The sequence below is a fragment of the Gopherus flavomarginatus genome, chromosome 1, assembly GCF_025201925.1.
Source record: "Gopherus flavomarginatus isolate rGopFla2 chromosome 1, rGopFla2.mat.asm, whole genome shotgun sequence".
Classification (NCBI taxonomy): domain Eukaryota; kingdom Metazoa; phylum Chordata; order Testudines; family Testudinidae; genus Gopherus; species Gopherus flavomarginatus.
The window spans coordinates 27074646-27101151 of NC_066617.1; the positions used below are offsets into that span (position 1 = coordinate 27074646).

Sequence of the window (26506 nt, forward strand, 5' to 3'; positions counted from 1 at the left end):
GCACCCAGCATTCTCATAACATAATAATGCTGTGCTGCTTGTGACACAAACTGTGGTGATTGCATGTGTGACCAATGCACGTTTCAGGGCTGAAAACCTTCTAGATGCAGAATTCAAAAACAGCTTTGTCAAGTAGGAAACAGTTGAAGCTGGAATTGGTGGGAGACTGAATCAAAGCATGTTCAGCATTGCCCACTACTGTATCTTACAATATTTGGTGTTGTGTTTAAAGACTCAGTTCCTGGAGTCAAGTGATTACAGGAGAATCTCAGCTTTCCCTACCAATAAATAAATAAAAATACAGACGTCCAAAGGCGGAGGGGGGGGGCACTTGAAAAGGCAAAAGCTCCCTGCACCCGAGTGCTCAGAGCAGAAGGCAAAAGAAAAAATCTCAATGTGCATTTTTAAAACGCTCATGGTTTTTAAGCCAAGCTCCGGCCGGGGTCCCTGAGGGGCCGCACCGGGAGCTGCACACCAAGGGCTCGGTGCAGGAATAATGCTGGTGCCTCGTTTGCCTACCGCCCTGCTTCCCCTGAGGTGCCAGCGGCTGGGACTTGGGCACGAAGCCAGCGGGCGAGTGCGCTGCCTCCTCCATGGAGTGTGCAAGCAGACGCAGGAACCCCGCTGGCTGGCACTCGGGGGCGGGGGAAGGAGGCCCTTCGGCACCACTCCCTCCCTACCGGAAACGATGCTGGGGGAACAGAACCACTTGCACGAGGCCAGCTTCCGCCTTCCGGCCGGTTGCCCCGAATACTGACCCCCGCAGGGCTGCTTTCCAGGGCGTGGCGGAAGCGGCCTGCGCCCCCAGGTCAGCCCGGCCGGAGCGGAAGCTGGTTGAGGTGCTGTGTCATGCATCCGGGGGCGGGTCGGCGCCTGCGCAGTGTGTCGGGAGCGGGAGGCGACGCTCGAAGGGCTCCGTGTGGCCGCCGGGATGCCGGACTATCTGGGCGCCGATCAGCGCAAAACCAAGGAGGAGGAGAAGGAGGATAAACCCATCCGCGGTGAGGGGCCGGGCGGCCGCGGCCTCCTACCCGCCCGGGGCCTGTATCCTGCTCCCTCGTCCTGCCCGGGCCCTTCTCCCGGGGCCCGCTGCCCTCTGGGCTCCGCTGCGCCGGAGACACCCGCAGCCGCGCCTGGCCGCCTCTAGGGCCCGGCGAGCTGGGCAGGGAGCCGAGCCGCAGAGCGAGCCTGTGACTTCCTTAGGCTCGTGCAGGCAGCGCCCGGGACTCCGGGTCCCACTCGATTTCTGTAGGGCCAGGAGCGGCCCAGCCTTCCCCGTCCGCCCGTGGGGCCTGTCAGCGACCCGGGGCAGGTCACTCGGGGACGTCTGCGCTGCGGCTGGCCCGCGTCAGCTGACTCGGGCTCCGGGGCTGAAAAAAGGCGGCGTGTGAACCCGACCGTCTAGACCCGCTTGAGCCCTCGGAGCCCGGGTCGGCTGACCTGTGCCAGGGCTTCTATCCCCGTGTCGACGTACCCTCGAGGCTGGGATTTTCAAAGGGAGTTGGGCATCACAGTGCCGAGAAAATCACTGAACTCTACAAAGCCTGAGTTTGGGTCCCCCTCTTCTTATACAACGAGCAGAGGGAGAGAAATGCAAGCCACACACTCAGCATGCTAGGCAGATTGCTACCCAAGTCAATGGGAGACACTGACCAGAGAGCATAACCTAAACCTCACTACTCTCAAATATAGGTGCTTAAGTTCAGGCTGGAGAGAAGTCTTAGCAAAGTGGATCCAACAATGAGTTAAGGGTCTGCCTCTCTCCACAAGACAGGGAGCAGGGGGTTGTGTGCACCCCATAACTTTTAGCCCAGTATCACCACTCTTCTGAAAGGTGGGATACCCCTGTTCAAACTTATCTTTGTGGTGGGTGCGCTAACCACTGAGCTACTGGATATTCTTGTGTGCAGCTCCGTCAGTCTCTCCAGTTGAAGGTGTTCCACTTGGTACGGGGGGTGGCTGAACCCTAAAATTCCCATTTATTGTCTGGTTGGCCTAACCACTGGCCTCTCTCTAACCCAGTGACTATATAATTATTATTCTACGTATTGATAAGGTGGGCTGCAGCACTATCACCACCTCCTCAAGTCAGATTTTGAGTGGGACCTGATCCAGTATGTGTACTCAAAGGCCGCTTGGTGGATTGGGTCCCATGTGCGAGATAAGGCCAAATGCCTATCGTTCCCCGGTTCATGATTTGCTCTGGAGCTTAGGCACATACAGGATTTGATTGGAGTTCCTTGGATCACAGTAGAACTGAAACTGGGACTTAGGTGCATACGTCTAGGGTTTAGGCACCTAAGTACCTTTGTGGATCTCGCCCTTAATGGGTCTAGACCTCCATTCGCTTTCCATAAAACAGGGGTAATAGCACTTCCCTACCTCCCAGGGGTATTGGGAGGATAACTACATTAAAGGTGCAAAGTATCACAGAGTAGCTGTGTTAGTTTGTATCCACAAAACCAAGGAGTCTGGTGGCACCTATTTGGGCATAAGCTGCCCCAGACTCCTTGTTACATTGAAGATTGTGAAGCACTTGGAGATCTGCTGATAGAAAAAGCACTATATGAATAAACATCAGCCTCTAGTGCTGTCTGCAGTGAGGATCGCTCAGAACTGAGCCTCGTGTAATGAACATATTTGTGGCTGCACTCACTCGCCAACACTGTCTACCTTGCTGTCAAGCACTGAATAAATGGGGAGGGAATCAACGCTTTTTTGGGGACCTCTACGTTACCTGCAAAACCTTTGTGTCACATCTTGCCCTCTAACAGTCAAATTATTGGATTGATGTAATGACTCCTACTTCTTGTTTGTTGGTGACTTCAGCACAAGAGTGTCTTAGATTTTGAAATAGGGTCCTGTTCTTCCCACAACCGAAATGCAGTGTTAGGCTGGTAATCAGTATGCTGGTAGGCTTGGTGTGCAGGTGTGCATTTAGTTATGGACAGTTGTACCAGTATCTATGAGAGGTTAGTATCAGAACAAATGACATCTGGATTTTGGACAATTGTTGAGACTGTCAGGAAGCAGAACTTGATCAGTTTGCTTATTTGTTATTTCCTTTTCTCCAGTCCTTGTTTATATATAGACTCTTAAGCTCATAAGCTCTTTTGGACAGACTGCTTTCATGTTGGTCATTGAGATGCCTAGCTTAGTGTGGGTGTGTGATAAATAACAATGCAGTACTACTTCATCCCTGCAAGTAGCTGGAGAACTTGTCTAACTCTTGCTTGTCATAGATATCTGGCTTTATTGCATGGTACTCTGGTTTAGTCTTTAAAAAAAACAAAATAACACCAATGCCCTCAGCCCCGTATAATAGGTGGGTGTCTGAATTCACATCTTTAGAAACAAAATTAGACACAATTAATTTTGTTCTTACAACTTAAAGTTAATTCTTGTGTATCTTGTTTCAGCATTGGATGAAGGGGATATTGCCTTGCTGAAAACCTATGTAAGTATCCTACATAACTAGAATGGTAAAGAAAAACATGAAAATCTAATTAACTGAATCAAGGCAAAACGGTATCTTCCAAACTGATCTTATTTGGAAATAACCAGTACATCTGTTTCCCTGTTCCTCTTTAAAATTTACTCCATCTCTGCAACCTCTCTCCCCTAAACCATTCGCTCCCCACCCCAAAAACAACAAAACTCCTACAGATTTAAATATTACTGGTCTGTGAAAGAACTATAACCAGATAACTTAAGCTTGCAATTTCTTGTATTTCTGTTTTAAAATATCTGACTATCAATGGCCTGAATTTCATTTACCCTTTATTCTTCTAGAGAATTTTATGTGCCTTAGTGTAAATGAAATGGACCTGAATTTGAGAATAAATTATGAATATAATTTACGTCTATTTTGGCTCCTGTTTGTAACAATGGACATTTGACTCTGTTTTAATATCAGTACTGTTTTTCAAGCCAAATACTGACTTTAAAAACTACATATCAAGGTCAAGTTAATCTCTGAGGTTAACAAATAACTATATTGACCATCTCAACAGAAGTTAGTAACTGTCTAGCATACATAAATATGTGTACATGTATTTCTTAAGTTACTGAAGTGCACACAATTATTCTTCTGTTCCAGGGCCAGAGCACGTACTCAAGGCAGATTAAGCAGGTAGAAGATGATATTCAGCAGCTACTTAAGAAAATTAACGAGCTCACTGGTATGTGCTTTTCTTAAAGTAAAATTTAATAGATTATCAAAACTAAGTAGACAACTGTGATTTTTTATTTCAAAAGAGCAGACTTTGGGAAACTAAGGGAGAGGGTTAAAGAAGTCACCGGACTGAATAGCTCAAGGACTTAAATATGGAAGAGGCTTGGAGTTTCTTCAGAGCAGCTAAACAAAAACTATCTAAAATTTGCATTCCAAGAAAGGGGAAAAGAAACTTGTATGGAAAGGTTCCAGACCCAGCTGGATTAATAACCATATCAAAAGGTTATTAGGAGTAAGCAGCGAGCCTATAGGGAATAGAAAAAGGAGTTGATTAGCAAAGAAAGCTGCATCCTGGAGGCTAGTAAATGCAGGAATAATGTGAGAATTGCTAAAAGCCAAGCTGAATTAGTTTTTGCCAAGGAAATTACAAATAAATAAGAGGAGGTTTTTTAGTTATATAAATAAAAAGTATAAGGAAGGATGAGATTGGGCCACTATGCACTGTGGAATAGGAGATTAAAGATAATCTATGTATGTCCCAAAAACTAAATGAATACTTTGCCTCAGTTTTCAATAACAATGCTAATATGAAATGTGCATGAAGGCAATATGGCTGATGGAAAGAGTGTCTAAAATGGAAATGTTCACGTATGAGGTGGAAGAAGAATGTAAAGAGTTTAATGTGCTCAGTCTGGGGGGACCAGACAGTTTCCATCTCAGAATACTGAAAGAACTGGCACACGTTACTGCTTTCCAGTAGAAAGAATTTTTAATAAATCTATCTATTCGAGGATAATACTGGAATATAATCAACACCATACATGTATTTAAGAAAGCGGGGAAAAAAGTGATCTGGGAAATACAGACCTGTTAATCTGACCTCAGTGGTATTCAAAGTTTTAGAACAAATCATGAAAGAAAGAATAATTAAATTCATAGAGGTAATTGGTAAAGAGGAGATAATGCAACATGGTTTTACCAAAGGTAGATCATGCCAGTCTAAACTGATTTCCTTCTTTGAGAAAATAACTGATTTTTTTTAGATAAGGAAGTGCATTTGACACAGCACCACATAGGAAATTATTAGTGAAATGAGGGAAGAGGGGATCAGTACAATATTGTAAGGTGGATAAGGAATTGGCTAGATGGGAGTAGGCAGCAGGTTGTGCTGAAAGGTGAATTATTGAACTGGAGTTATGTTACTAGTGGAGTTCCTCAGGGATCGGTCTTGGGACCAATCTTATTTAATACTTTTAGTAATGACCTCATTCAGGACGCTGTGGGCCAAGTGCTGCTGGTGAGTAGAGCCCTGTGCGGTTGTATCTGCATCCAATCCACAAAAATGGTCCGCAGGTATCCGCGGATTGGCAGGGCTCCACTCATCGGTAGGAAGTGACAGAAGAGGAGGGAGACCTGCGTGTGTGGGTTAATCACAGGATGACTATGAGCCACCAATGTGATGCAGCTGTGACAAAGGCAAATGCGATCCTAGGAAGTGTGATTAGGCAAGGCATTTCCAGGAGAGAGAGCAATATTAATGCCATGATAGAAGGCCCTGGTAAGACTTCATTTGGAATGGTATGTACAATGTTGGTCACCTATGTTCATGGAAGATGAATTTAGACTGGAACAGGTGCAGAGAATAGCTGCTAAAATGATTGGGGAATGGAGGGCCTGTATTATGAGAGGAGACTAAAGAGCTTGGCTTGTATAGTCTCACAAAAAGAAGGCTGAGTGGGGTATGATTTTTCTCCCTAAATGCATTAGGGGTAAATACCAGGAAGGATGGAGAGCTAGAAGAGCAAATGGGTATAAACTGGCCATGAGCAAATTTAGGCTGGAAATTAGAAGAAGGTTTCTGACCATCAGACGGGTAAGGTTCTGGAACAGCCTCCTAAGAGGAAGAGTGGGGGCAAACAACTTAACATGTTTTAAGAGACATCTGGACAAATTTATGAGTGCAGTTGTATGACAAGGTTGGGTGTGACAGTAGCAGGTAAGGCTCAACATCCCAGGGGCTCACTTCCAGTCCTAAAATTTGTGCTTCAGGGTTTCAGGCAATTACAAGCAGGGGTCAGGAAGAAAATCCACCTCTCTCTCCAATGTGTTCTGTGAAGGTTGGGATGGCTCCAGCTAGAGATGAGACATTGAATGGGGAGGGCAAGGGGCTCGGAGATGGCACCAACCATTCTCTCTCTCAGGTGATTGGCTGGCTGGTTCTTGCTCACATGCTCAGGGTCCTACTGATGGCCAAGTGTGGTGTCAAGAAGGAATTTTCCTCAGGTCAGATTGTCAGTGACCATAGGTGTTTTTCTCCTTTGTCTGCAGCGTGTTGGTGCAGGTCAATTGCCGGGATTATTTGGGTATATCTTATGTAATCATTTCTCTGCCATTGCAGGGACTCAGGCACTGGTACATCTCGGACCTTCCTAATCTCTGCCTGTGGCACAGGATAGTCTAGTCTCCTGTGGGCTGCAAGACATTAGTCTAGTTTTGGCTGTTGGTTTAGTGTGCAGGTGCTGGGCAGTGTTAATGGCCTATGATATACAGGAGGTCAGCCTTTAGTGGTCCCTTCTGGCCTTAAACTCTCTGACTGTATGTGCATTATAATTGTAAGTTCACTGTGTTATTCTTTCATTGTGTCACATCTTCTATGAAGCAAAACCTAATATTCTGTGTCATGGATCTCTTACGTGTTAAGGGCCTCATTCTGATTTCTTGATCGAATGTCCATCACCTGTAAAACTGGATACTATGCTTGTGTTTCATATATACTTCGTATCTAAGCTCCAGAGTTGGCTTTAAGACTCTTAAAGGTGATCTGCAAAGGAGAGGTGGAAAATCTGGATTTATGCCCTCTTCTGTTGCTTCATGATGTGTAGAGAAGCCAGAAAAGTCACTAGCTCCCCCTCCCCCCCTTTAAACATTAAAAAAACAGGGAATATTGACTTTTGTCTTCCCTATTTTTGTGTGGGACATGGTGTTGGGCTCTCAGTTCTGACTTGACAGGCTGAGTGTTGAATCTTAAAAATGTTTCTTCTTCCAAGTACTTACTTACAAGGTACTTGAATTATAACGTTTACAGTAGTTTGAACAAAAATCACTTTCCCTCTAAATCATGATTAACTTCACTGGTATGTTTACTGTCACCCTATTAGTTCTCCAGTGGTCCATAAAGTCTGCTAAGCAAGAACAAGGTAGACAAGACCTGAGTTTCTAAATAATAATAATAATATAAAGGTGGGAGGAGGGAGAAGTTTTTAGACTGTTTCTGGAACATCATGAAATAAACTGGCATAAATCCCACAGTTTTCCCTTTGCAGGTCACATTTAAAGTACCTGTAAAAGCTTCCTCTCAGCATATGCCCTTTTCTCTGATGTGACTGGTGGGTAATGTTTGTCAAACAATGAGTGTGGAATATCATTGATGTGATCAGTGAACTGGCTTTTCCTTCTAACTGTGCTATTTTCTATGTAGGGATCAAGGAGTCAGACACAGGCCTGGCCCCTCCTGCCCTCTGGGATCTGGCTGCAGATAAGCAAACTCTGCAAAGTGAGCAGCCACTACAGGTAGCCAGGTATGTATGTTCTGTGGATTCTGTCATATGAGCTATGTGGTATTATAAAATACATAGCATTTATAATTCTATTTGCAGCACCTGTCTTCTTCCCACACGACACCTGGTAAAAACTTAAATTAATTCTTATGTATTTCTAAGGAGTCACTTACTGTGGTATCTAAATGCTCACGTTAAGCTTTGTGAAATATGAGAAGTATGCCATAGTTGGAATAGTGATAGGATTATGAGTTACAGCACTACTACAACAATAAAATCACAAACATACCAGCTATATGTAAGGCTACGATTTGGTCACAGAGGTTGCGGAAGTTACGGAATCCGTGACTTCAGCCTGCAGCCGCTGGGAGCTGCAGGGTACCCCTACCTCCCGTGGTGGCTGGAGGGGGGGAATCCCCCGGCAGCTCCCCAGTCCTGTGTGGGCAGCGGTGGGGGTGGGGAGAAATCTCCTGGCAGCTCCCCAGACCCTGTGGATGGTGGGGACCCCCGCAGCTCCTTGCCACTGGGCAGGGGCCGCAGCTCCCAGCCCCACAGCAGGGTAGGTGCTGGACCCTTCTCCTTTCCTGTTCTGTCATGGACATTTTTACTAAAAGTCAGGGACAGGTCAGGCTTCTGTGAATTTTTGTGACCTGTCTGTGACTTTTACTAAAAATACCCATGACAAAATCGTATCCGTAGCTGTATGATTTCATAAAGGCATTTAAGAGTACAAACTAAGCATCTTTAATAATTGATTGTTTGATGCTTGTGGAAGTAACAAGAAGCTTCATTTGTCTAACTCATGGCATGCGTTAGTTAACTGTCTTTTCTGCTAGGTGTACAAAGATAATCAATGCAGATTCTGAGGATCCCAAGTACATTATCAATGTCAAACAATTTGCCAAATTTGTGGTGGACCTCAGTGATCAGGTAGCACCTACTGACATTGAAGAGGGGATGAGAGTTGGGTAAGTAAAGACGGACTTCTAAGACCAGTAAGTGTAACGATAGACAGAAGCTTCCTTTCCTGTAAGATGTAATGATTTAGTCTCACAGTTTAGTGTTCTGCAGTCAGTCATATTCACTGGTTGAGTGTCATCTGGTATCACTGAAATGTAATTATATACACAGTAGTAGAGTTAGTGGGAAACCTTTTGATGATTTCCATTGGAAAATGCTGATTTGTCAAAATTGAAATATTCTGCAGGACGAAATTCTGACAGAAGCCAGGCAGGGTTCAGATGGAACCTTGCCTGCCAGGCAGGTTTCAAAACTGTTGGTTTCCTGCCAGCTTGCCCGCTCACCTCCTTGGCAGCCCGGGCTTTCAGGCTCCAAGCACTTCAGCAGGCTGATAGAGAGCAGAGAATCCAGGCTTGCGGCTTCTTGGTACCTGGGGTTCCAGGCTCGTGACTTCTCAGCAGCCTGGAAGCCATGGATGCCTAGGCTTCCCAGCTGCCCGCCTGGTGGACTGCTGCGGCTCTGGGCAGCTCAGGGGTCTTGGAAATGTTTCCAAATGTCCAAAGTGCTGTTACTACTTTTTCAAAACAGACTGGAATTCCTTTCCATGGGAATTCTCAATTTCTTAGGGATGGGCTCAGGCTGATGCTGGAGAAAAGAGAACTAGCAGGATTTTACCCCTTCACATTAGAGGGTTTTTGTTTAAATTACAGTTCAGTTGTGTTAGCGTGAGAAATATTAAAATGAAAATAATGCTCTTCTTACACCTTCCCACCAGTGTGGACAGAAACAAGTATCAGATCCATATCCCCTTGCCTCCAAAGATTGACCCAACGGTTACTATGATGCAGGTGAGAACTCCCTTTGCTTATTACATTTTTTCAAACTTGCTTAGCTTAAAATGTTGACGTCTCTGGCTGAATTCTGCTATTGCAGTAGCAAGTTGTTCAAATGTGCACTTATCTGTTTGTTTTGCAGGTAGAGGAAAAACCTGATGTCACTTACAGCGATGTTGGTGGTTGCAAAGAACAGATTGAAAAGCTGAGAGAGGTGGTTGAAACTCCTCTGCTTCATGTAAGTAACTCATAGATTGTGACTCAATGTTTTGATAACATTTTCTTTATATAGTGACTTGCAATGCCTTTCCAAGTACTGAGATGTCTGAATGTAAACACCCCAGCACAGCTAAAAGTAGCTTTTCAGTGAAAATGCACTAGCTTATTTTTTATTTCATTAGCAAAGCTGATTTATCACCAATCTGCACATAAAGATTCTAATCTCCTGTTTCTTCCCTTCACAGCCTGAGAGGTTTGTTAACCTTGGGATTGAGCCCCCCAAAGGAGTACTTCTCTTTGGGCCACCTGGTACAGGCAAAACCCTCTGTGCCCGTGCTGTTGCTAACAGGACTGATGCCTGCTTCATCAGAGTGATTGGATCTGAATTGGTGCAGAAATATGTAGGAGAGGTAATACCAAATATTATGTAAAAGGTGGAGCAAACTGCAGCCTCCAAGTGGTGGAGGCCAAGCGTTTTAATAGACATTGCAGCTAAACGAACTAAGTTTCGTAAACTCAAGGGGGCATAAAAACTGCAAAGCATATAATTGCAGGTAATAGTCTAACAACCCTAAAAGAATGAAATCTTAAAATCTTGGTTACTCTACATCTGAAATTTTTAAAAGCAGTCATTGGCATTAGATCAGCGCTGAATGGTTTGAAAATCCCATCTGGAATTTATCATTAAGCTTCTCACAGAAGTGACTCAAAGCTGTTGTGGCCTCACACAGTTCTAGTGAATGGAGTAATCTTAAAATTTGTGACACCTAGGAGGAGGGATAGCTCAGTGGTTTGAGCATTGGCTTGCTAAACCCAGGGTTGTGAGTTCAGTCCTTGAGGGGGCCATTTAGGGAACTGGGGTAAAAATCTGTCTGGGCATTGGTCCTGCTTTGAGCAGGGGGTTGGACTAGATGACCTCCTGAGATCCCTTCCAAACCTAATCTTCTATGATCTGTGGATGAAAAGTGCTGTATGAGAATGAAAAATTATTGTTGGCAGCTTGTACTACTGCTGGTTGAAGTTTGAAAGTAGCAACCTTTATTTTACAGGCAGTTGGGTTGGAAGCTTCCATGAGCACTAAATTCAAAGAACTTAAAAAAAAAAAAATAATCTGAAATAACTGTGTTGGTGCTTGTGTGTGGGCCCAGGATAAAGTATCCTAAGGGGCATTGAAACCTGCCAGAGTTGTACAAATATGTGCAAATCAAAAAGTAGGAGTTGTTTCATAATTGTAAATCTCCCGTTATCACTTGGAAAGCTTCACTGTTTGCTTTAAAATCTTTACTTGAGCCAGCCTGTAACAAAATCTTATCTTCTTATTAGGGAGCTCGAATGGTTCGTGAACTCTTTGAAATGGCCAGAACTAAGAAAGCTTGTCTTATATTCTTTGATGAAATCGATGCCATTGGAGGTATGCTTGCAGCATGCATAGTTTTTATTCTTTATATAGCGAACTTTAAAAAATTACATGCCAATTCCTTGATTTTATAATTCTCTTTTCACATTGTAATTCCTCATTATCAGGACTTGCATTCCATAAATCACAGCTTTGTAAATCATTAAAACTTAGGAAAACTGTCACTCTAACCTCAGTTCAGCTATATTTACTGCAGAGGGAACTATCAAGAAACGGTTAATAAAATCTGAACACATTTAATCCTGAACAGAAGTAATTTATTTCTGTAATCAAAGTACAAAGTGACAAAACTTAAGGTAGGATCTCTTACAAATACAGTACAAGCAAGTTGCTGTACAATTTAATTCTTAAACATTTTTCTTAAATGTTTAACAAAAAAATTAAACAATGTAAACTTAACATTTCTTCACACTTCTGAAACAGATCTGTTTTCCTCAACAAAATCTGTTCCTATTTATTTGCATGCTCAATGGCTGTTCACAAAAGCTGGTCTTTAATGGTGCCACTGTCTTTTGCTTTGGGGAAAGTTATATGGATTTTATAAACCTAAGAAAAGCAGGTGTGTTCCTCATTGACGAGAGCAATACCTGTCTCTCTCAGGGCTTGTCTACATTACCAGCTGGATCGATGAGGAGTGATTGATCCAGCGGGGGTTGATTTATCATGTCTAGTCTAGACACGATAAATCGACCAAGCACACTCCCGTTGACTCCGGTACTCCACCAGGGTGAGAGGCGCAGGGGGAGTCGACAGGTAAGGGTCAGCTGTTGACTTACCGCAGTGAAGACACTGCGATTAGAAGATCTAAGTACGTTGACTTCAGCTACTCATGTAGCTGACATTGCGTAACTGTAGACCAGGCCTCAGACAAGAGATAAAAAATATTTTGTCTGCTTATCTTCCTCTTAGCTGAAGAAGATGCATTCCAAATAAAGGATAAACCACTTTGTTTTGGTAATTGTCATGCATTCATGTACAGCTGTGACTGTTGATATAACATATCCTTCATTTGTTTCTTGGTAACAACAATGGGATTTATCCTCACTAGAAAAGTGCCTTTTCTGTGTCTTGATGTGCAATGGTCTTCTCTCTGCAGGTGCTCGTTTTGATGATGGGGCTGGAGGAGACAATGAAGTTCAGCGTACTATGCTGGAATTGATCAACCAGCTGGATGGATTTGATCCAAGAGGCAATATTAAAGTGCTGATGGCAACAAACAGACCTGATACTTTGGATCCAGCACTGATGAGGCCTGGGAGACTGGACAGGAAGATTGAATTTAGCTTACCTGATCTTGAGGTTAGAATTGCTTGTTTTCAATGCTAAGCTAACACAGAGCAAAGCAGTAGTTGTTTCAGACTTTAATATTCTGCTGCAGTTTAGAGAGAGGTAATACAAGCACCTGTCAAGGAGCTGTACACTTGAAGTTCAAATGTGCAAAAAAAGCATGAGTCCATCCCCGCAGGCAGAGCCCTGAATAGTAGCTGTGCTTTGCAGTGTACTCCCAACTCAATAAATCTACTCTATTGGACCAAGTCAGGAAGTAGGTTAGAAAGTTCTAGCCCCCTCCTCTCTTGATTTGCATTGCAAGGAGAGAGGAGGTCTTTTGTGATTTGTCAGAGCACTTCTAATTAGTATCTTTACTGTGTGCCATAAACTCTTTGCTTTCTATTAATCAAATAGGCCAGTTCAGAAATAGCGTTACGGTTTCCTACCAGTAGGTGGAGTAGGAAACAAGACTGAAGCGGTGTTCCACAGGCTGAGTACTCCACTTCACGTCCTAGCTCCCTGCATCAATTCTTTTCTCACCCTCAAATTTCTGTTTTTTTAGGGACGAACTCACATATTCAAGATTCATGCTCGTTCAATGAGTGTTGAAAGAGACATAAGATTTGAGTTGTTGGCTCGACTGTGTCCTAACAGCACAGGTAAGTTGAATCCCTATGACTTGTATGCTGTTTGTTTGTTGTGTAAGTGTGCAATGTGCAGGTGTTAAATCCATCTGTCTTCTTTGAAAGGTGCTGAAATTCGCAGTGTCTGCACAGAGGCAGGCATGTTTGCCATCAGAGCACGTCGAAAAATTGCTACAGAGAAAGACTTCCTAGAAGCTGTGAACAAAGTCATTAAGTCGTATGCAAAATTCAGTGCTACGCCCAGATACATGACCTACAACTAACAACAGGAACATATTTTCCTTTAATTTCAAGAAGTTAATCTTGCTATTAAACAAAAAGCCTGAGTAACTGTTCAGGGTGTGGTTGCTGTCTAATCTTGTTCTGAGTCTAGAAATAAAATATATAATTCTAAATGACAGGCTGGTAGGTAGTTATTTTTCTTTAAGTGTGTTCAACAGTAATTAATCAGTGCTGCAGTGGAAAATGATGCAAGACTGAGATTCAGTCAGGGATTGTTACAACCCTGCAAAAACTATTGCAAACGTAACAGTGAAACCAATTAGATTAAGTTTAATATGCAATCTAAATCCACTGTTTAAACTTTTTTTTTTAACTGTCAAGTTTCTGGTAGTGGCCCCAGCATGCTAAGCATGGTACACAAAAAGAAGGCATTATCCCTATTATCACAACTTAAAACAAACCAAGAAGCATGGAGGGTGTAACAGAAATGTGGTGCTAGATTACTATTAAAAGTGAAACTTTACTTTTGTCTGTGTTGTATTGGTTTAGCCAGTGTTAGCTTGGCTAATGAAAATCAATGAGTCTGTTTCTAGTTTAAAGTTCTCAAGTATGGCACTGTGTGGCATTGTGCTAAAGAGAACTTTTAAGATTTTTCAAAAAAATTTATGGAGACACCTTCTTTGACCTTTATTTCCCTTTTTTTTTTTTTCCTCATTGAGCTTACATTTTAGCAAGTTTTATCTCAAACTAAACTGCCAGCTTAATTTTAGTTGTTTCCCATCACCTGTCTTCCAGTTCCTGGTTGCGGGCAGGGGCTGGTGTCAGCAACACAAAGCAGAGCAGTGTCCCAGCTTTTAGTTGAGGAGTAGGCTAGTTAAGTATACCCTGAGGAGCTAGTTTGGAGGCCTAAAGAGTGGTCAGAGAGCTCCCCCCTCCCTATTCTTACCAGCTGTATTTTTAAAGGGAAAGTCTAAAGTCTGGCTGCTTGGAGCAATACAGTAGAAGAGGCTGCTTCAAGGGTAGTGGAAACTTGTCATGTACCCAGCCTGGGCTTACTACTAACCACAAATGCTGCTGTTGGGCTATAGCAGGCAAACTGTAAACTCAGTTGTTGAAAGGTGGGTAAAGGTTCAAAAAATGTCAGCTTCTAACCACAAATGTTGATGGGAAAGGTACTAAAGGGAGACGGACAGAATTAGTCCAAACAAAAAGGCTCCTTCCATAACTCACGGATACAGATCATGCCTGGCAAACAAAAGGACTGGGGAACTGAAAATGGGCAAAATGAAGAGGTGGGTTAGTCTGCCCATCACACTTTTGGCATTCTTAAAGTTAACAGTAACTGTTGGATACAGGTGGATAAGAAGGAGTGAGAGCTTCATCATGTTCTGAAGGATCTGCTGTTACACTGCTGGGCCTCTCTCCTTATCCTGGGATGTCTGACCAAAGTGAGGGACCCAATGCCATCACCACCTCCTAAAGCTGGGGCACCTTTTAGATCTTGCTGTCACATACTGTGTGTGCTGCTTCTTTCCCACCTTATTTCTTCTTTCCTGTTCCTCTCCTTTTACCTTCTGACTATTAAGCTCTTGGCTGAAATAGTAAGACTGTGCAGTTTGAAACAGGTTCTCAAAATGGGAGGCATGAAATGTATCTTGAGAGAGTGAGAGAAGGCAGAGCAGAGAGCAGCAGCTGCTGGCTGGGCACCCAACCAGCAGCAGCGGAGAAGTAAGGGTGGCACAGTATGGTACAGCCACCCTTACTTCTCTGCTGCCGCCAGCGGCACTGCCTTCAGAACTTGGCAGCCAGAGCACTATATGCTTAAATGGCTCTGTCTGAATCAATGCCTGACTGCTTTTAATATTTAGTGAGTTGCATTTTTTACCAGTATATGTACTTGCGTCAGGGTGCAGGGCATAAACTACTACAGACAAAGAAGGGGGGCATAAGCAAATGAATTTGAGAACCAGATGTTTGAAACACTGCTTGTGAGCATGTGACCAAGGAGGCAGCTAAAAGCAGCACAGTAAGTAGCCTGACAATGGTACACGTTTGGCAGGGCTTGGGGTTAATAAGACTGGGCTGTGCTTGTGTTGCACAAGTACTGAGGTTACAAATGAGTCAACCTCTGACCCAGAACCTGCATTTTCTAGTTCTGCTGCTGCTTTTGTCTGAGAGAGCAGCATCAGCACCACAGCAGCAACAGAAACAGCACCAGCTTGCTATATATAACCTACCTTCCTCCCCCACAAAAAAGAAAAAGCAAGTTATCCTTCATAGCAGCTAAAAGGGTCAGACAGGGCCATTCTCCTAAAAACTCTTGCAGCTGAAGCAAATCAGGGATAGTGTTAAAGGAAAAACAGTACTTAAGCATGTGAAATATGAACTGTTTAACAAATGACTGAAAACATTTTTAAAGGATGCTTTTGCCAGAGTATTTAGCAGACTATGGTCTCTGTATTTTTAAAAAACACTAAAATGTTGTACAGTGATAAGGTAACTCATACCTTATCACTGTACACTGTACAGGGGGGAGGGGGATAGTTCAGTGGTTTGAGCATTGGCCTGCTAAAGCCAGGGTTGTGAGTTCAATCCTTGAGGGGACCACTTAAGGATCTGGGGCAAAAATCAGTTCCTGATCATGCTAGTGAAGGCAGGGGGCTGGACTCAATGACCTTTCAAGATCCCTTCCAGTTCTAGGAGATAAGGTATTTAGTTTTAATAATTGGAGATATACCTTGTCTTCTGGGCCCATTCTTTCCCATGAAACTAACCCAACATAGACTCTGGTTCTGGGAAGTTAGTTCCTGCCAGTTTTAGACTAAAGACTGGTTTCAAAAAAAACAGCACAGCCTCTTCCTTGCTCTCCAGTAGTAGTCTTGCCCACTACACTGTAGTCCTCACTATTGCTGTAGAGCAGAAGCAGTGGCATATTGATGCTTTCACATGGGGCTGGTTTCAATAACAAAGCCTCTTGCCTCCTCCCTGCAGCTGCCACCACCAGGAAGCAGGAGCAAATGTGGGTAAAAGAAAATGCAGGGTTGGTTTGTTTTTCTAAGTAACCCTCTTCCCCTGAACTTTCTGTTGTAAATCTCTCCCCTCTTGCTGTGTAAAAGCTGGTGGAAGGGAACAATGGTCTCCTGCCAAGCTGAGTACAGCATCGAACAGCAATTGCTTGATTTATGCTTTGAAGGGGGTGGCAGGGAATACAATCTGATGCTGCCTGAGAACCAATGACCACTGCTAGCCCACTACAGAAGCATAAGAGCAAAGTAGCAAAACTCTAAAGCTGATGGTCCACTTTGATTATCATCACCATCAGTTCCAGCTTTAAGCTAAAGTCTGTCATAGTTTATCAATTTAATCTCAGTGGCAGCAGGAGGCATAAGCCTAAGAATAAAAATCATGGCTAGTACATCACTTAAGTACAAAACTGGCTCCAGTACTGGATAGTGGACTCACCTCCAGCCTTAACAAGGAATCCGTGTGGTCTTGCTGTGTTAGCAGAGACAGCTTCACTCTAAGGAATGCATGGCTTAGGGAAACTAAAGCCATCATTATCCCTAGCGCCTACCCATAGGTGTGTCAGGACACTGCCTCAGAGCTGGGCTCTGGCAGGTGTATGGCTAAATGGAGACTTAAACAGGGCAGCTCGGGAACTTTCTGGCACTAGAAGAAAAGTGAAGCTGTGGCCTGCACCTATCTTGTCCCTTCTTGCTTGAACCAGCACTCAAAAGGCAAGTTGAATAGAAGTGGGGGTTGGGGATATGGAGCGGGAAGGAGTCAGGGCTCCTGTGAGGGAGGGTATATCTTCACACAGCTGCTCTCCGCTAGCAAATACTATTCCACACAGGATGTTTCCCTCCTCAGGAAAGCTATAGGCTTTGCTTAAATAGTGACATGCAGGGAAAAGCTATAACTGATCTTTCCCTACTTTCAAAGCCTATTTCAAGTAAATGTTACTTATGCAAGGAGGATGTAAATGAATTGCTCAGGCCCTTGGAGGGGTTTTCTTTAAAAACATTCTTGGTTTGCTAATAGAGTCAGCAAGGAGGCTCCTTCTGCCCTTTCACAAGGACTCTGAAGGGCACCCCACCCCTCTGGCACTTCTTCCCAATTGCACATCAGCACTGCAGTAACCACTCACTTAAAAAGATGACTCTCTCAGTCCATTATTTGGGACAGATGTTTTAGAAGAGCTTAGGTTATGTTCCTATTGCAATCTCTCATCCTTTCAAAAAAGCTTTATAGCTTAAATTTCTGGTTCAGATTTTCCAACATGATTAGAGATTTGAACACCCAACTTGACACCTGTTAAAGGCAACTGACCTTCAGAAAGTGCTTGTGCTCCTGCTCATTGAGAGCTGGACCCGTTAGAGAAAGCCAGTAGTCACTTTTGAAAACCATGGCCAGTAGCTGATACACAAAGAATCTTTGTCTCTGAACGCAGTGCTGCAGGATTAAGAAAATCAAGTCATTGAACCCCTCTTTATTTGGGATGTTGAAGACAGACAATTTTGACATTAACTGAAAAAACTGTATGGCTAAAAATATATACTGCATGTTGATACAAAAGGACTGTTAGCTATATTAAAATTACAAAATTTACCCTGGCACCAGAATAAAAATGCTCCCAAGATACATTTAGTACATTCACTTAATCTTTTTAATTTCCAGTCATGGTTTCATTGCTGATGCCAAATTTTGCCCATCTGTGTTGCCAGCTGGATCAGAGGCAAGGCACTTACCTCCTCTTCCTCCTCTGCACTGAGGAGCATAGCTCATAGATAAAGCCAACTAAATACAGTCCTAATTGTACTTCCAGCGAAGAGGAGGAAGTCCTTTGTATTGCCCTAAAGCACAGAACCTTTGTTATGATGGAACGATATGAAGAGTCATTTTATGGTTAAGGAACAATTGAAAGCTTGGCTATCCTTAAAACAGGAACGTTGTGCAAGAGTTTCAACAATGCTTGAGTCCAGCTCTAAAAAAAATACTACAGCTGGGTCAAGACGGGTTCTATCAGCTACAGCAATTAAAATTAGAGTGAAAAGAGAGTAGGGAGTTTCACTTCAAGCACATCTGTGCCTTAGGATGGTTGCCCTTGGTGTCAGGGAATATTGAAATTTGAACAAGTTTTCATTGATTTAAGTATACATATTAGGTTTTGCAAAACTTCATGGTACAAAGCATTTAAAGGCAGGATCAGAAACAAGCCTGCACTGGGAGCAGGATGATGTCGATGACTGAATAGGTCTCTTCTTCCACACTGAATTACATTTGGCCCTTGACTACCTGCCTGTAGCAGTTTAAAAGGGACTGCAGAAGGTTCATCTGTCTCAGACAGTCTAGTAACACCCCATTTAACCAGATTATCCTCAAATCATTTACTACTAGGTGGTAATTTGCTATTTTCTAGTAGGTGTGACTCAACTGTAGCACTGGAATTGTTTAGCAGGAATAGTAATATACTAATTATGTTTGATTTGAAATTCAGCCAAATGGGGAGAATATTTTGAGAATGAGGTGGTCATTGTTGAGACAGGTTAAATATAAAAATAGGAATATGGTCTGTACCATCCAGCTTAAGAAAACAGCAGTTAATGACACCAGCATGAAATGTCACAAATCCAGCTAGTAGATAGGCATAGTTTTGAACAAGAATCTCCTCTATATACCAGGGGTCGGCAACCTTTGAGAAGCGATGTCCCAAGTCTTCATTAATTTACGGTTCTGCATGCCAGACCAGCAGTGCAGAGAGCAGATGGAACCTCAGACTAGAAGCAGGCTGAGCCGCTCAGCCCACTGCTAGTCTGGGGCTCCGCCTGCCGGCCCCGCTCAGCCCACTGCTAGTCTGGGGCTCCGCCTGCCGGCCCCGCTCAGCCCACTGCCAGCCTAGGTTCCGTCTATCCAGGCTGGCAGCGGGCTGACCAGGGCTGGCGGCCAGGACCCCAGCTGGCAGCAGCGTCCCACCTTTGGTACGCATACCACAGGTTGCTGACCCGTTATATACACACTGGCAGCAGTTTTTGAATCTGACTAAGAAAACCCTTTAAGACAGTGGTACACCACATTGCATCGGTAATTGCAGAAAAGGTGTTTTTTTGCAAGATCCCACTTTGCTGGAAACAGTGTGTGACATATCAATTTGTCCATTACCTGCACTCCAGATGTTTCAATATTTTATCCAAGTGAACTAATATGCAGCTTAGTGCAATATCCTCCAATGCCATGTTTCTAAAAACTTAACCCACCCTCATCAGAATGTTCCAATATCCTGTCCGCAGCAAAATACCCCTCTACCCCAATATAACATGGCCTGATATAACATGAATTTGGATAGAATATGGTAAAGCAGCGCTCGGAGGAGGGGGGAGGGCTGCGTACTCCAGCAGATCAAAGCAAGTTCGATATAATGTGGTTTCACCTATAACGTGGTAAGATTTTTTGACGCCCAAGGACAGTGTTATATTGGGGTAGCGGTGTACATTATTTTCAACAACACACAAATAAAATGTTTGCATGCTGGTTTAAGTTACACCCGGATTCAGGTAAGGAAGAGCACAGTTCAAAAATATTAAGGCAGCAAACCGTTTGTTCGTTATTCCTGTAGCAAATAAATTACCCCACCTCTGTAGAGTATACCCGTAGAAGAACAGTGGCACTCTGACTGGAGAGCAGCAAAGCCTCGTATTCCTCTAGCACTGCAGCTGGCACCACTGCAAATAAAACCTCGCCCCTCAGAAAGCAATACAAAGGTGAAGCAGGAGCTATTCTCTGCAGCAGGCCTGCCTACTACTCCCCTAACATGAGAGACAGCTAGGAGTCGAGGGGTGGAATAGCAACCACAGGAGATGAAGGTGGCTTCTGTTCTTTAATCTTCCCTACATGGTAACAGCATGTCAATATCATTAATGAGGCCATTAATGCGTCTTATGCATTCTACGTCTTATGCTCGGTTTATACTGTGCAAATTAAGTGTTGGTAGAATCTCTCTTTCTCATGGAATTATGCAGATTTCAGTTCTCCATGTGTGATTCTGAATTACTAACAAAGAGGTCTGAGGCAGTTTGTGGAACAGACCCAACCTTCAGCTGGCAGGAGAGAACAGCATCGTGAACACTGTGAAACAGCAAATCTCTGGTGGTGGATTTTTCAAAAAAATTAAGTCGAGTCAGATCATCCATAACAGGGCCTGTAAAGCAAATATATTAAACTGTAACCATGGCATACATGTATCTCATGCCTTATATTTTTGTTTAAGGGGGAGGGAGATAGCGTGTAGCTTTCCCAGTCTCAAGTTTTTCTGTTCAAAACAGATTTGAGACAAAAGATGCAAGCCAATAATGCTATAGGTAAAATACACCAGATTTAAATGTACAGCTGAGTAGATTTCCAGTTAAAGATGTATTTGTGTGTATACTAGCACATCTTCATCCAGCCATAATATACCGTTGATCAGTCTCAGGGGACAATGATAAACTTCCAAATGTCAGAAATCAGAAACATTATTGCACCTGATTCTCCTCGCACAACGGTGTGACCCCACTGACTATAACAGAGAGAGTTAGGTCCGATTCAGCAAGGTACTTAAGCATGCTCCTAACTTGAAGCATATACAAGGTGTCCCATTGAAGTCACATGTTTAGGGCTATTCAAGTCAGTGGGAGCAGGATCAAGCCTTTGAAGAACTTGCTAAATCAGCATTTTACTCTGGCAGCAGTCATGGCCTGGTGGACTAGGCCCTGATTCTCCTCTCAAACCAGTATTTTTTTCAAATGCAGAAGACACTCAGACCCTACAGTGATGGCTGACAATACAAAATCCATGGATGGATGCCAACCCCACCTGAGTCCCGCCAAAACTCTACAACTTACCACTGCAGCCAGCTACACACACAAAAACGCCAACTTCTTCATATTCTTTTATAACCTGCAGAAGTTTAAATGGAGGTTTAATCTGTAGAAATACCTTTGTACATATCACAATTTCACTGGTATAAGACAAAATACATTTTTTTAAAAAGCTGTTCAGCTGCTTAATGGTTATTTCTCTTTTAAAATGACTCTTGCACAGCATTATCTTCTGCCTCTTCCACCCCTATAGCTTTTACACAAGCACCTGTAGTTTAACTTGACTTGAGAGTTGCACAAGATGATCACACGTTCCCCAGTAATAGCAGCAAGAACTTAGCATCAAAGGTGAACGTTAAAACCTGTAGTCATTAGAGTTTGATGCAAGATCATCTGGATTGGCCCTCTTAGTGCCCTGCAAAAGACATGACATGTATTTTGGTGGAGGGAATATGAAAGATACCACTTACTGATTTTAACATTTTTGCTCCAACTGAATCCACAAAGTTCACTGGTGTCAAGTCCAAAATTATACAGTGAACATTTGTCATTGGCTCCATAAAGTGTTCAAGTTCATCAGGAGATGTGCCTTGTGCATTAGCATCTGCAGATTTTCCATTTAGAGGTAGCTCATCATTAATTACCTCGTGTTTTACGCTTGTTTCCAGGTCATTAGTCTATAAGAGAAGATAAAACTCAAGAGCTTAATGACAAGTAGATACACTTGCAATAACGATTTTTCCACAAGCTTCCTTCAGCCTCTGATAAGGTCTATGGCTTCAATCCACTCTCCTACGTGTTTACGTTCACAGGATTTATACCTGAACTTAGACCTAGCCCTCCCCCACCTTCTCTATACATGCCAATTGTACGTAGCAAGTTCAAGTAGATCTAAGACATGACGTCACAGTGAGTTACAGTTTTCATTCAAAAACTTACATCAGCATTTTCTCCTCTCTGGCAATGGAAATAACCACACTGGCCCGGCAGTGCCATGAGCAGCTCATTCTGCTATAACACACATATTCAGGAATAAAAATCTCTAGGGCCAAAATCTTAAAAAATAAGAGCCTACATGTGACGCTGCACTCTATATGGTTTTATAAAAATATGCTAATGAGTGAATATAATGAAACTGGAATATGCTTCATGCAAAAGGTCTCTTGTAAGGTATCATTACAAAACTTATAATCTACTGAGTGTGATCCTCCTATTTGTATAAATGTACTACTCTTGTATCTGAAACTAGAAATATGAAATATAACTCTGAGGGCCTATTGTAATTATGCAAAGTGTGGGCCATTAATGGTGGTTTGGAATCTTGATGACTCCCATTAACCACGACAATTGTCTGCAGATGGGTGTGTTTTACCTGTAAGTCTTCCTGTATATGTGTGTGCTGGCAAGTGGGCAATGAAGTTTTGCAGTGACAAGTGATCATGTCACCTGAACTGGAATCCATCTTTAACCTGGTGTCTTTCCATTGAGAAAGAGGGGATGGGGACCCAGAGAGGGACAAAGGATTCACGCCTTATGCAAAAGATATATAAAGGGGTGGGACAGAACAAAGCAGGAGAGGAGTCATCATGAAGAATCCCCCAGGTACCACCTGAGCTGGAACGAGAGCTGTACCAGGGGAAAGAATTGTGCCCAGGCCTGGAAGGTGTCCAGTCTGAGGGGAAAAAAACCTCACTGAAGCATCTCTGAGGGTGAGATTATCTGTATTCGGTTTGATTAGACATAGATTTGCGCTTTTTAATTTTATTTTATTTTGCTTGGTGACTTTGTTCTGTCTGTTACTACTTGGAACCACTTAAAATCCTACTTTCTGTACTTAAGAAAATCACTTTTTACTTATTAACTCAGAGTATGTATTAATTCCTGGGGGAGCAAACAACTGTGCATCTCTCTCTATCAGTGTTATTGAGGACGAAAAATTTATAAATTTACCCTGCATAAGCTTTATACAAGGTAAAACAGATTTATTTGGGTTTAGACCCCATTGGGAGTTGGACATCCGAGTGTTAAAGACAAGAACACTTCTATTAGCTGCTTTCAGGTAAACCTGCAGCTTTGGGGCAAGTAATTCAGACCCTGGGTCTCTAATAGAGCAGATGGGAGTGTCTGGCTCAGCAAGACAGGGTGCTGGGGTCCTGAGCTGGCAGGGAAGGCAGGGGTAGTAGTAGTCTTGGCACATCAGGTGGCAGCTCCCAAGGGGGGTTCTGTGATCTAACTCTTCACACTACAGTTAGGCTCTTGATCCCATAGTTAGGCACCCGCCTGATTTTCAAAAGCACTGAGCATCTAACAGCTCTCACAGAGAATAGGCACAAGTTTCAGACAGTCCTTGTCATCACACTCTGCTTTTCATCAGATCCCCCTTTTTCTGTTAACCAAATCCATAAGTCATTCTTGTGTGCAGAAATGGAAATATTTATATTTAACAGGTTATTACTTTGAGTTAATTTCAGATTAGCCCACATCAGCTCAGATAAGCCCAAATCTGCCTACCGTGAAATTTCTACACCTTTCTCTACAGCCTCTGGCCATTATCAGACAGGAGACTGGACTAGATGGATCTTAGGTCTGATCCATGATGGCAGTTCATCTGTTCCTAGATCTCACTAAGCCCTGTTTTAGAGAATTCTCTAAAACAAGTCTGAGTGACATTCACTTTTTTGATGTAGTTTTCTAACAAAAACAGTCTATGCTGCACAACACACATTTCTAAGCCTTCCTGTTTCAAGTAACATTCTTGTATAAATGATGCATAAAGAGCCAATACAATAAGATAACTTGCTAGATTGGAGGGGACAAAAGGCAAGTATTTACTCTGGCACTCACAAGCTTCAAGACTGCTTTCTTCCTGTGTTCATTTGTCTGCTTTAGTTCCTTGGCATGCCTTTTCTGGGCTTTTTTCTTTGCTGCCAATACAGCACATGGATCAACTCCAGTCTGCCACATAAGGAAAGGCATAATCAAATGAGGTTCAACTTGTTAGGACCATCATGTTACTTATTCAAAGGTCAAATTCATCACCTTAACATATTATAACATGATTACATTATACAACTTTCCTTAAAGGGGAAATGTACGAAGAAAGTAGTAGTAATCTTTGGAATCAGCATGTTAATACAACGATGAGGTGGAAATTTGAACCACAATCCTTTTCTAGATCAGATAGTGACAAGTTTCAACAGAACACTGATTGAGTGAGAGATTTATAGGGGGGAAATACTTTCAAATATAAAACGTCAATGCCATTTGCTTCGTGAAAACAAGCACCACCCACCTCAACTGTATAAGATTCATCTTGGAAGCTACAGAAAAATGTTTAAGAGATTAGTATGTGTATCATTCCCTGCCAATGCAGTCTTATCCCTTAAATATACACGTTATTGGTGTTAAACCCCTCCCCACCAAATATGGCAGCATTTTGGTGGTGGGTGAAGTAATGTGTATATGTCGATAATTTGTATGCAGTGCCCTTCACAGAATCAAACTACAAGTAAATTTCATATTGACCCTCCTAGGAAATCCCAGTTCATATAAGGGGGGGAAGAGACTTTGCCAATAGAGCTGAAAGATGATGCACAAAAGAATTAACCTTAAAGCTTTTCAGAGACCAGTTCACTATTTCAAGAGGGGAGAAAATACTAAGGAATTGATTTTACTCACCTTTTTCTTCAGCGCACTTGCATACAATTCACTATTGGCAAAATAGAGGGATGCATTGGCCTGGAATATTTTTATTCCAGGATATTCTTTCACCTAAGGAAAGAAATGTTACAATACATGAAATTAAGTGCTATTTATTCTGGAAGGAAAGCACACATTTATATTTCTGCCACATACACAGTCACAAGAATGATCACAAATATTCATTGACCGAACCACAGAATATGCAACATAAGCCAACTTCCCACTGCACATGTGGATGTCACTGAATGTCACCCATACCAATGGTACTGTTGTCGCTAGAACAGCCATGGAACAGCGTGAATGATGGGTAGCATGCTGCAAATAAAGGGAAATATACTCCCACCCGGGATCCTGTATGGAAAGTAAATTAGGACCTTCCAATAGTTGTAATACAATAAAATACTGAGTGAGATCAATATCACATAATATTTGCATTTATATTTTTAACAATGAAAGAAAATAATTTAAAATCGAATTAAATCTAACGTTGCTATGAACACTAGGTATTATTTAATATCAGGAAATCATGCAGTTCTATAAATGCTTCTCTCCTCCTTCTTCCCCACTGATTTTATTGATACTTTTCCAATTATTTTTTATTTCTTCCTTTCTTGACCTACTTCATGGTGTCCTCAGTAACAAAAATGGAAAACACAGTAACCTGATCTCAGATTTGTATGGTTTTAAAGTACTTCGTTTTTAAATGTTCTTAAGGAAAACCTCCCCCCCCCCATTTGGTTACTGCTTTGATATTGTTAATAAAATCCCCTTGAAAGCAGACTCACAACTGTTTACACAGGCACCTGGAAATGAAGGTTACTCACTTGAAACCATTCTCTGAGGTGACTCTGCATATTCCCACTTCTGGATAAAGTGCCGTTTGGTGCTACCTAATGGTAGAACCTTCTCCACGCAGTGCCTGCTGAAGCACATGTGTAGCCCCCACAATGCTGATTAATGTTCTGAGTGGAGGCTATATGAGGGGGTTCTCACACTGTGTGCTGTAGCCCCATCATAAAATGGGGTCATGGGTTCAACGGGTCAGATTCGTCCCATGAGACGATGCTGTCCGCCCCTGAACACATCTTGCCCTGCTCCAAAAACAGGAGACCACCATTTTGACCTACAAAATAGCAGCCTCCACCGAGCATGACCTCACATGTACGGTGAGTGTGATGTCATGCCGTGCGGAGGCCACCATTTGTGGAGCATGTCCAGATACGTTGGCTTTGCAGATACCACTTTGCCATTTGCACCATCCAGCCGAGCAAGCATCCAGCTGAGACCTGAACCCAGAAGATCCTTACTTGTAGGCAGCAGCCTTATCAACAGAACATCCTCTGTGCCTGAGTGGTAGGAGCTGTGCTAGCTTTTTCTGAGATGGGAATCTACAGTGGCTTGCAAGCTCCTTAAGGCAGGGCCCAAAGCTGCTTTTATGCCACCCTGAGTACCCTGTTGACACTCAAGCATAAAGAATTATTTTAAGTCATTGTCCACGTGCTGCCCTAGTATCACCCACAGGGCCTTCCTAAGTGCTGGCCTCATCTGCTTAACAGTGAAATCCTCTTTCTGGTCTGGGATAAGAGAAATAGACTCATTTGTATGCAGAGTATCTGCTTAAGCCTCCAGCAAAGGAGTGAGGAAACTCTGGCTGAA

The 26506-nt window shown here is 42.9% G+C and overlaps 2 protein-coding genes across 4 annotated transcripts in view; one reads left to right on the forward strand and one right to left on the reverse strand.

Annotated features, from left to right (window-relative positions):
• The first annotated feature begins 809 nt into the window (after window positions 1-809).
• On the forward strand, window positions 810-13471 carry PSMC2 (proteasome 26S subunit, ATPase 2). The gene is made up of 12 exons (XM_050926022.1): window positions 810-1001; window positions 3420-3457; window positions 4100-4181; window positions 7653-7752; window positions 8568-8699; window positions 9467-9539; window positions 9667-9762; window positions 9989-10153; window positions 11067-11154; window positions 12257-12459; window positions 12992-13088; window positions 13179-13471. The coding sequence occupies exons 1-12, from the start codon at window positions 932-934 to the stop codon at window positions 13334-13336; spliced, it is 1302 nt and encodes a 433-aa protein (XP_050781979.1). The 5' UTR covers window positions 810-931; the 3' UTR covers window positions 13337-13471.
• Window positions 13472-14487: 1016 nt separating this feature from the next.
• Window positions 14488-26506, reverse strand: part of SLC26A5 (solute carrier family 26 member 5) — a 42374-nt gene continuing 30355 nt past the window's right edge. For 2 of the 3 annotated variants that reach the window (XM_050925578.1, XM_050925564.1), the window contains 6 exons: window positions 24827-24919; window positions 23993-24103; window positions 21619-21825; window positions 21173-21227; window positions 20384-20490; window positions 14488-17747 (listed from right to left, as the gene is read on the reverse strand). In XM_050925578.1, coding sequence (XP_050781535.1) covers window positions 17610-17747; window positions 20384-20490; window positions 21173-21227; window positions 21619-21825; window positions 23993-24103; window positions 24827-24919 — 711 coding nt within the window. In that variant the 3' untranslated portion in view covers window positions 14488-17609. Of the gene's footprint in view, window positions 17748-17769; window positions 20491-21172; window positions 21228-21618; window positions 21826-23992; window positions 24104-24826; window positions 24920-26506 lie in introns of those variants that run through there. The other variant, XM_050925573.1, reaches the window with a different exon arrangement.